The sequence below is a fragment of the Athene cunicularia genome, assembly GCF_003259725.1.
Source record: "Athene cunicularia isolate RWA chromosome 6 unlocalized genomic scaffold, athCun1 chr6_part2, whole genome shotgun sequence".
Taxonomy (NCBI): domain Eukaryota; kingdom Metazoa; phylum Chordata; class Aves; order Strigiformes; family Strigidae; genus Athene; species Athene cunicularia.
In genome coordinates, this window is record NW_020799106.1 from 3,869,272 (window position 1) to 3,880,634 (window position 11,363).

The window sequence follows — 11,363 nt, forward strand, 5'->3', positions numbered from 1 at the left end:
TTGGTGCCCACTCGTACTCTGGGATGTAGTTTTTCTAGTTGGAACCCCGAATAACAACCTGTATTTTTGTTGAGGAGAAGGGTGAGTATTCCATGTTATGTCCCAGTTGCATAAGACAAAACTGTCTTCTGAAGATTTGGCCTAACTTCAGTGACTTTGCTGCATGCAGAACAACTGTTCACCCTCATGGCTTTTTTTCCTGTTCATTTCAGGGATAATTATAGTTATGGAAGATTACACAAAAATAGAGAAGATTGGGGAAGGTAAGTATGGAGAATGGTGAGCCTCGTAAGTAAGAATGGTGAGCTCTGCAGTTTACCAGGTGCTGTAGAAGCTCTGTGCACTCTGGCTCTTAGAAGAACTGAGATTCAACTAACTGGCAAAATTACTGCAGTAATTATCTCTGTATGTAAAAGCTTTCAGACCGCCCTTCTGGAGATGACATGGTCTGTTTGAAACAACTGATCAGTGTTGAGAGGTATCTGCCCTCATACCGATGGCTGATGGTGTAATTCTCTGCCAGAGGGAAAGAAAATGTGTTCTGAGGCCTGAAACCAACTTTTCAATTTAGGAAGCTCCTCCACTCCTTTGCATATGAACTTGTTTACCGGTTGCTCCTTAAGCTGTACTTGTGTGATACACTTATTTTGCTCAAACCTGCTGGCAGGGAGTAGTGGTTTGTGGATTGTTCTGCCTGGATTATATCCAGTCAGTACACTTGTCAAAGGAAAGAGCAGGCTGTAAACCTCTGTGGAGAAGTGAACGTTAACAGTAATTTGCTATAAGGCACTAAGAAGATGGCTTCAATGCATATATTAGTCCCAACCCACCTTTCACTGGAAATCCAGCCTCTGTTAGATGTAGAAGTCAGTGTGGTTTATAACACTTTAGCCTTTTGTAGACTTTAGAATCTGCAATATGTTACTCTGTAAGGTAATTGCAAAATGAGTGGGTTTGGATCTTACAGCAAAGCTTCGTAACTGAAGCCTTGAGCATGAATCTTCCTGAAAGAAACGTTTTCTTGAACTTAATCTGAGGGATTAATGCTTTGAGAAGAGTGAAAAGAATATTTAAACTGTCTTGGTTTGCTGAGGGCTCTAATTCTGTGAATGATGAATGAAACAGACTATTGATTTGAGATTTACTACTGGTTCCAATTTTAGTTTCTGCTGAGACCCACAGCACTACCCTCTCTCCTGCACTGAGGATTGTGCTAGAGGTATTTCTGTAAGATCTGACCAACGGATGGAATAGATCTGTTGCAGAGGGAGGGCTACTTATTTTGCAGCTAAACCTTTAACATTTTAATATGATGTATCAATGACAAAATCATAACCCCTGGGGATGAAGAGGTATAGTAATCTTGCTTGAAAATTAATCAACCTGAAACTCAAATAGTATCTGATTTTACAGCTACATCTTCCAAATATTCAAGTTTCTCACTTAGACTACTAAGCACCCTGTCCTAACAAATGATACTGATTATGGGTGGCATGCTTCAAACAAAACTACTGCATGGTTAAACTGCCAAAACTAAGTAGCAGTTCATAATCAAGCCAAAAACTTAAAGCAAAAATACTTGATTGCAAGGACTCTTGCCTATGTTAAGCAGTTCTTATTTGCATTGACTTCTCTGTACCTGAAGCTGGTATTTCCTATATGCGTTTCACTGTCTTTTTGTTCAGGTACCTATGGTGTTGTGTATAAAGGTCGGCACAAAACCACAGGCCAAGTGGTTGCAATGAAGAAAATACGTCTAGAAAGTGAGGAGGAAGGTGTTCCAAGTACTGCTATCCGAGAAATTTCTTTATTAAAAGAGCTGCATCACCCCAATATAGTCTGGTATGCATATACTGGTATTTAGCTAAACTCTTTGAAGTGAGGGTCCCTTCAGATAAATTATTTTTCCACCATTCTAGCGAGGCGAGAGCTACTCTGCTTAACACAGTGTCTACTTTGCAGCAAACAGCTATAGTCCCAAGTCCTGTGTTTATGCCAGTTTTCTGATTAAGACTTCCTCATGCTGCTTCTTTCCATCTAGGAATCTAAATTTTTTTGTTGTTGATACAGTAATTTATATAAATGATCATCTTTGGAGTGGCCATTGTCAGAATGGAGACAGCATACCTCCTGAAAACTGGTTGAAGCTGTTACTTTAGTCAGGCTCAGAATTTTACTTGCCACCTTGGAATAGATCATTTGACTTCAGTCTTCTTATGTGAGCCTCTATCATCAATCACTTCCTTGCAGTTTTGTGGCAGAGATTTACATGTTGCATTATGATGCTGTCATAACTGTCATATTTGAGCTATGAGTGAAGCTTCCATCAGTGACTTGACATATAGAATCGATTGCAGCTATTGTCTTCCCCACAGAATATTTACTTGCTCTTTGATGCAGCAAAATACTTTCTCTAATGTGCCTTAAACTCAACAAGTTGCAGCCATGTAGTGTCTCTATGCTTGGGTTTAGGGACCCTTGTAAACTATTTGAAGATGGAGATGATACTTAAAACCCTGTGCAAGTTCTGCTGTCTGCTAGGTCCCTATTATAATATTCCCTTAAACCATCCTAGTAATTCAGGCTCTGCTGTAATAAAGCCAGCTTCAAACAGAAGCTAGGCACCAACACCCCCAGTCTCTTTTTGAAGTCAACAATGTTTTTTTCCTCAAATTTCCTATGTCTGATACTAGGCATGAGGGAACACAAGTTTAAGAGGGGGCATAGAGGTATTTATCTGACACTCTTTCAGATAGACTTGATTTTCCAGATGACAGTATAACTCACTAAATCTTTGAAGACTGAAAGCTTTTAAGGCTTTTGTAATAGGACCTTGGAAATGTCAGCTTGTATTCCTTTGAGAGGGGAAATGTAACAGGCATTTGTTTTGCAATGAAGTTGATTGTATACTCAATTTTTAGTCTTCAGGATGTTCTTATGCAGGATTCAAGACTTTACCTTGTCTTTGAATTCCTTTCCATGGATCTCAAGAAATACTTGGATACTATTCCATCTGGCCAATATTTGGATTGCTCCCGTGTTAAGGTAATGAGGACATTTTCTTAATATCAGAGAAATTAATCTAAAGATGACCTACAAAGCTATAAGCAGCTCTTATTTTCAGTATACCTCCTTGAGGAGAAATGAAAGGTTAAAGTGGTAGCTGTGGATAAGATGAATGCCACTTCAAATTCTTTTAATTACTGAAATTAAACTGCCTTAAACTAAGCTTAAGTAAAGAATTAATTTGTGTGGCTTTATAGAACAATAGACTGGTTTGGGTTGGAAGGGACATTAAAGCTCATTTAGTCCAACCCCCCTACCATGGCCAGGGCCACCTTCCACTAGCCCCGGTTGCCCAAAGCCCCGTCCAACCTGGCCTTGAGCCCTGCCAGGGAGGGGGCAGCCACAGCTTCTCTGGGCAACCTGTGCCAGGGCCTCAGCACCCTCACAGGGAAGAATCTCTTAATCATGTCTGATCTAAATCGACCCTCATTCAGTTTAAACCTGTTGCCCCTCATCCTATCCCTACACCCTTTTCCTGCAGCCCCTTTCAGCCCTGGAGGTTGCTCTAAGGTCTCCCTGCAGCCTTCTCTTCTCCAGCTGAACCCCCCAACTCTCTCAGCCTGTCCTCACAGGGGGTGCTCCATCCCCCTGAGCATCTTTGTGGCCTCCTCTGGCCCCACTCGAGCAGGTCCATGTCCTGATGTTGGTGCCCCAGAGCTGGACCCAGCACTGCAGGGGGGGGTCTCATGGGAGCAGAGTAGAGGGGGAGAATCCCCCCCCTTGCCCTGCTGCCCACCCTGCTCTGGGTGCAGCCCAGCACACCGTTGGCTTTCTGGGCTGTGAGCACACATTGCTGGCTCACAGTCAGTTTTCCAGCCACTACTACCTCCAAGTCCTTCTCCTTGGGGCTGCCCCCCATCCGCTCCTCACCCAGCCTGGATTTGTGCTGGGGATTGCCCCGACCCATGAGCAGGACCTTGCCCTTGGCCTTGTTGAACTCCATGAGGCTTGCAGGTCCCCCCTCTCCAGCCTGTGCAGGTCCCTCTGGATGGCCCATCCCTGCCCTCGGCGTGTGACCCCACCACACAGCTCGGTGTCAATCCCACTGTCCCTGTCACCAACAAAGATGTTAAACAGCGCTGGTCCCCACAGCCCCCCCTGAGGAACAGCACTCCTCACTGCTCCCCACTGGGACTTGGGGCTGTCAATCACAGCTCTTGAGTGACCATCCAGGCAGTTCCTTATCCACTGACACAAATCCAGGTGTCTCCAATTTAGAGACAAGCATGTTGTGTGGGACAGGATGTTATGATTGACATTAATTCCATATCTGCAATGCTTTGTACCTCCCTTTGCTACTACTATGGGGAGAGCTAATGTAAGGGAACAGCTTATGCTTCACAGTACTAACTTGCATTAAAGGTTACTCCTTTTTTTTTGTCCCACTTCATCATTTCTAGAGTTACTTGTATCAAATCTTGCAAGGTATTGTCTTCTGCCATTCAAGACGAGTTCTGCACAGAGACTTAAAACCTCAGAATCTCTTAATAGATGACAAGGGAGTGATTAAACTGGCGGACTTCGGATTGGCTCGAGCCTTTGGAATTCCAGTGCGGGTATACACTCATGAAGTGAGTGAGAACATCCTCTTGGTGATTTGGACAATGGTTACTAGTTTCCTGCTAATAACTGAATACAAAACAGCTAAAAGAGAATCAGTTTTCCAAGTCAAAGTAACAGTATCAAAAAGCTGTATTTTGGTTTGGTTTTGATCAGTGGCTTTCCATCTCCCTGACTGGCTTTACTCTAAGGTTCCAAAGCACCCTATGAATCCCACTATTACTTTGACAGTGAACCAGATGGGGCAGAATTTGTGGCTCACTGACTCATAAAGGCATTTTTAATTCACAAAGTACTCAGGTTTGAGGGTTTTAGTGGCTAGTTGCTAAAGGCTTCCCGCTCTTTGGGAAGTAGTGTAGGCAACTGCTTTGCTTGCAGTTGAAACTAGTGCAATGGAGTTCATTATGTTTGTCTATTAATGAAGTTTGAAACTTTTCAGTATTTTCAGTAAAACTTCTAGCACTGGTTATTATTTTAACAAAAAAAAAACCCTGTGAATGCTGCTTAATAATGAACAAGCCATTGTACTTGCAGTCAATTAGAGGACCTGATTCTATCAATGCATAAAAATGTCCTTGTTCAATAGGTAGTGACACTGTGGTACAGGTCTCCAGAGGTGTTGCTAGGATCTGCTCGTTACTCTACTCCTGTAGATATATGGAGCATAGGTACCATATTTGCTGAGCTAGCAACTAAAAAGCCGCTTTTCCATGGGGACTCTGAGATTGACCAGCTCTTCAGAATCTTCAGGTATGTCAGGCTGAACCTTTCCTTGCTACTTGGGCAGTATTGCACAGCAGTGCTGTGTGCTTATTAAAACCCTAATAGTGCATACAGATTTTAGACTAAACTGCTTATTCTTTTGCTTATGTTTGCACAGAGCTTTAGGGACCCCCAACAATGAGGTATGGCCTGAAGTGGAATCCCTGCAAGACTACAAAAACACATTCCCAAAATGGAAACCCAGCAGCCTCGGAACACATGTCAGAAACTTAGATGAAGATGGTCTCGATCTGCTGTCTGTAAGTAGTCTGTCTTAAACTGCTGATTAAGAAAACGAACAGGTCATTTCAAATACTCTAGAACACATTAAGCTATACTAATCAGTCTTGGCTCGAATGAAGATACAGAGATCTTCAAACTCAGCAGTGGTCTGGGCTTTCATTCTTGTAGCACCAACATCTTCTGTGACATTCACTCACTTTCATAAATAATAGATGAATAGACTACTTTTCTTTCCATTAAGCAATTATTTCTCAGATTTTTTTATACTAATACATCAGGTACAACTTGAATATGAGGATGAGCTTTTACAAACAGGTCTAAGTGAAGTCTCCTGCCCACAAACTGTAGCTGTCACCTTCCTGGTGACAGCACTAATTGTGATGTGGCTGTATGACTGCTGATCCAGGTGGAAATGTTTTTCTCTTATGGTAACATGTGGATTAATCTTGTTGGGCTCACCTTGGTTAAGCTTTCATGTTGGTCTTAACTAAATAAACAGTGATGGAAACAGCTGAATTTATCGATCAGCTGTGAAACCAGGGGCTTAGTTTAAATCAGCCTAGTGTCTGTTTCAATTGCCTTTAACCTTTGGCTGTGGAGGATTTAATCAATTGTTTTTTTTTTTCTGGTCTAGTGTGAATTTACTTTAGTTCTGTGGCCACGCAGTTGAACTACCACACTAAGCTTTTATATGATAAGCTCTTCATCAGGCTTCTCCATTTACTGCTCTCCTAGCCCTTGTGCTGCCACTGGACTAATTTAGATCACATCTTAGGTGTGATCTTGGGTGCACCTGAGTATAAGAATGTACCTTGGTGGCATCCTTTGGCTCTCTTAAAGCTGCATTTATACAGTGCAGACATACATATGGGGGTGTGGGATGGGTGCTCTATGTGTTGTAATATAAGCTGAAACTTCGGAACCATCTTGGTACAAGGGGAATCTTATACAGCGATCACTGTGTAGCCTGCTCATGTTTTTAAAACACAAAGTTGTTCATTACCTATACTGGTATGGCTACGGCAAAGTACTCTTAATGGTGTTACCCAAGAAGCTCAAATGACCAGTTTCTCACAGCTTTACGTTGAGAACAGAGCCACAGTTTAGACTGAAAACCTGAACATTTGTTAAACGTAGTTGTTTTGGATAGCTCTTTGAACCTTGTGGCAGTATTGTTTTAGAGAGATAACTGACTTAATCTGGGAGCAATTCCTGTGCCCACTGACAGCATCATTGTTAAATCAGTTTGAAGTAGAACTGTATTTCCAAAGTACAAATCAATTGAACAGGCAAGTGAATCTGGTTGATGCAGTCGTAACTGGCCTGCTAAGTACTCATCTGAGCTTAGTTGTGGCTTCATAGTGTAAAAACAATATTTTGGGCTGCTGCTAATAAAGGCAAAAAAAATTACTAGTTCCTCAAATGGTGTTAACACGATACTAACCAAAGCATATTAAATTCTATAACATTTTGTATAGTTTTGTCTTAAAGTAATAAGTGTTGACGTTTTAGCTCCCTATTAATGCCTGGTGACAGCGGTATGGCTGAACTCTTGAGCATCTGGAATCCATTTAAGTTTCCCATGGCACTTTTAAGCCTAAAGCGGTGATATAACTTTTTAAAGGCAAGAGAACTGAATATTTCATTCTAGAGCACAAGCTCAGATGTGTCAATGAATATGTTAATTTATCCTTCTATAGACTACTGCAGATGGAAGTAGTATGTAAAATAGCTCTCTTTGAAAATGGGTTACATGGTCTTGTGTTAAGACCGATTGCTCGAGTGAGGTTGTAAGCTATAGGACCTTCATAAGTGAGATGACTTCTGTGGCCAGCACTTCAAAGCACTTAATGGCTGTCATCAAAAGCTTTGGTCTATCAGACACTAAATTCCAGGAAAAGCTACGTTCCAGACTGCTCAGAGGAGAAATGGTCACTGAATCTGTCAGCTGAAGTGCTCTACTCTCAAAGTCACAGCATCTCTTTTCCAGAGAAATTTGCCCCTTTTCCTCTGAGTCACTTCTAAGAGGACCTTGGATACCAGCATTACCTATACAGGATGCTGTTGTCCTGGGCTGTAGCTAATGGGATCCTGTCACAGGGTAAAATTGGACATGCAAGGTTAAATCTAGAGACAGCGTTGCATTTGGCAGGAGTTCAGAGAATATAAATGCAAATTCAGTGGTTTAAATCAACTTGGAAGGCTCCCTGTAGGATGAAGTCTAAAGATAGTTAACTGTCAAGACTGAATACTGGGCAGAGTAATACTGGTTAAGCTTTTTTTCTGGAAGCCAAATTTGTTGGAATTGAGGAGAAGCAGCTGGTAGAATCCCGATTACATGAATTGGAAATGTACTTTCCTTTAAGGAGAAATAAAAGCAAAATGACTTTGCAGAGGCTTTGCTAGTTTTAGGTCTAGTAGAAAACTAAATGCTTCATTCCTCCTCTTTGTCCCCTTGTATAATATAAACTGGGTTTTTCTTTAAGCTGCTAGCAAAACAAATCTCTTGCCTGTTCTAGAAAGTTCTGAGGGCTATTTTAGTGTTTATGTTGTTCCCTCTGTTTGCTCCCATCCACTTCATTATTGAGGTCTTAAGTTGAAGTAATTTACTGCAAAGAAACTTGTTTTAAAACTGGGTTTCTTCAGTTCTACCTGCTTATATACTACTTTCCTGTTTGTATTCTGAAACAAAATACCAAGTGATCACTAACTGTACACAGCTGCACCAAGCAGAGTAGAAGCAGTTTGACATCAGTTTCTTCAATGTCAAGTGTAAAACCACTTGTCCTTGTGAGCATTTTTGCCTTTAACAGCCTAAAGCTTATTGATTTCCCTTAGTTGAGAAGTTGAGATTAGTAATTATTGCCTCTTGATGCCTGGTTCTGGATTTAGTGCATGTGGTAGCCTGATCCATGCATGGGCTTGGTTATTGAATAAGAGAATAAATGTGTGTTCACTTTGAGATGTCGTGTACTGCTGCCCTAGCACTGACTTGCGGGTGGAAATAACCTCTCCTGTGAGAAACCACGGAACGCAGGCAGAATTTGTCTTTATGGTTACTTGACCATTAATATGGTTAAATATCTACCTATTTAACATGATTTTAGTTCTCATTTCATGAGGGTGTAAACGTATTTCCTTTTTCTTCCAGAAAATGTTAATTTATGATCCAGCGAAAAGAATTTCTGGCAAAATGGCCTTGAACCATCCATATTTTGATGACTTGGACAAATCCACTCTTCCTGCTAATCTGATTAAGAAATAACAGACCTTTGGACTAAATCAACCGGAGAGAAATAATTACAATTATTTTTAAGTTTTTGTAACTTGTTTGTCTGCTTTAAAATTGTGGCTGTGTTTAGTTTGTTTTGGTTTGTGTTATGTAAATATTAACCTATTAGTGCTGAGATCAAACACAATGCAACTCTTGCTGCCATTAATGCAGTGGACTTTATATAAATAAAGCTTTAAATCCAGTGGACTGAACTTAATTTTCACCCTATGGGTGCTCTACAAAAGGATTTGGTTTTCTTTGGAATGTGCTGGTAAGGTACCAGTTGTCTAAAAAAAGTGTCTAACCTGAACTACTTAATTCCTGTTCTTGATATGATAGGAAGATATCATAGGGAATTCCTCTGAAATCTGAGCTGTTCCACTATAATGTCAGTTAAAATTTTACTTGAGCGTGGCAACTGACGTGCCAAAGGTCATGTCAATTGAGCTATTTTCAGCTTGAGAATTGGAGCTTACTACTTAAGCCAAAAAGATGGCCAAACTTGGTTTAGGGTTTGAGGTTTTGGAGGTATTTGTAAATCAGCATTTGGAAAAAAAACACCTTGCTCTGTCTGCTGTTCTGTTACCTTGAAGGCCCCAGAGTTTATGTAGATCTTGGCATGTTAACCTGTGAATTGGCATAGTTCCAACTCCTGGACCAGTTCAGGTATATCTTTAATTTGATAGGGACTGTCTATAGACCAGTGTAACTGCTTAACAGGGCCCCATCCAGCTGCTAATCAATAGTATTCTCAGATTCTTACCAAAGGAGAGCCCCTGGATTATTTTTGTATTTGGAAACTAGTCTTGTCCTCCTGTAGGAACAGTCAAGTGAATATTGACTTAACATGACTGCTAGGAATTGTAATCATAGATGATCTCCCATGATTAAAGCGGGAGCTTTCTAAAGATCCCCAGCATTTAACTTCACGGGTGAGAGTATTGTAAAAAAAAAAGTCAAAATTTAAAGGCATCTATTAATAATGGATTTACAATTGCTACCTCTAGTCTTGGCTTTCAAATCCATCCCTAGGGATGGGATGCACATCTGTCTTAAGTTTTATTGGATCTAAGCACTGTGATGTTTCTTGCTGGTTAGGGGCCAAAGCTTACAGCAAAGCATGGAATAATAATGAGAGTATTTAACTTTCCAAATCAGGCATGTCAAAGGAACAAAATGCCCTCTTCTGACAGTGAGGTTTAAGAGCCCTGTCCCACAGCTGCTGAAGAGACTTTGGAACAAAAGCAGTGGGGATGATGACAGCTGCTTATTGTGTCTGTGGATGAGTAACGGAAGGTACTCGTGTTAGACCTCGTTCTTGCTAACAAGTAGCACTTTTAGATGTAAACAGAAGTTGGTGTTAGCATTGTTCTCTGCAGAGAGGTTCTTAAACTTTAGAACCATCTGGATACTGTCAGCTTAATAGAATCATTTAGCAGTGGAGAGCCAAGGAGGGTTTTGAAAATGATTATACAGAAAAGTTACTTAATTGGAGGCAGAGGGGAAGAAGATTGCTATGGCTGCCTCCTATTAATGCCAGTGATTGGATACAACTTCAAGAAAAATTAAACTAGGGACCTAATTTATCTGCTTTTGAATATAGTAACGACATGAGCTTTACAGGCCAGGGGATAGTATTGCTGGAACCTTGGTGTAGAAAATCAAGGGAAACCTGCTAGTAACTGCTCTAAAATCAGAAGTTATTTAAGCAAATACCGGGGACCTTAACATTTAGTTTGTCTTTTCATAGTGTCAGGCCTTTAGTTAAGACTTCAGCTAGGCAAACTCAGATTTTCCTTGCAATACTGGTAAAGGCCTCTTTTTGTCATCTAAGTACTAGTGTCTGTCTCGTGATACGGCAAATACTTTAGCCTATCCTAACTAAAAGATTTTGCTACTAAAATTTCTGAAGAAAGCTTGTTTAAGCTTCTTAAAACAATTTACAAGTCTGCAATCTTTCTTGGTTACCCAGGCACTGCTATGCCTGGTGGTGTAACAGCATCGTAGCCCTGAAGGAACTATTTTAGTACCCTGAAGAAATAGAGAAAGGAACAGAAGTGTCCCTGTGTGTCCGAGGTCAGATAAGGTGGTGAACGTCGTACCCAAAGACCTGACTCATTTAAATAGCTCCGTTCCAAAATACGGTGCAAATTTATCAGTGATGCAAATATCTTAATGGAAAATACATCATCTGTGCTTTGTAACTGCCCAACTGCCCGGACCTGGTATGTGGAAGGTTTGTGATGCTCTAGTTTCAGCCGTCTGAAACTCCATTTTATATTGGTGAAGACTTGAGGTGCCTTGCACTTTGGGCATTTACCCCATTGGGGGTAATAACTGGCAGCTCTATTTATTGGTAGTGCTTTGCCATCCTTCAGTTGAAGACGCTGTAGTGCTTGGCGGGGTTTCACCGGTTCCGAACGTTTATTAGGATGTTTAGACAACTGAATTGTACTAA

The 11,363-nt window shown here is 41.0% G+C and overlaps 1 protein-coding gene across 1 annotated transcript; it reads left to right on the forward strand.

Moving 5' to 3' along the window:
* Positions 1–214: 214 nt before the first annotated feature.
* Positions 215–9,102, forward strand: CDK1 (cyclin dependent kinase 1). Its single transcript, XM_026851913.1, has 7 exons — positions 215–263; positions 1,686–1,842; positions 2,922–3,045; positions 4,467–4,637; positions 5,213–5,376; positions 5,507–5,648; positions 8,783–9,102. The coding sequence occupies exons 1-7, from the start codon at positions 227–229 to the stop codon at positions 8,894–8,896; spliced, it is 909 nt and encodes a 302-aa protein (XP_026707714.1). The 5' UTR covers positions 215–226; the 3' UTR covers positions 8,897–9,102.
* Positions 9,103–11,363: the final 2,261 nt, after the last annotated feature.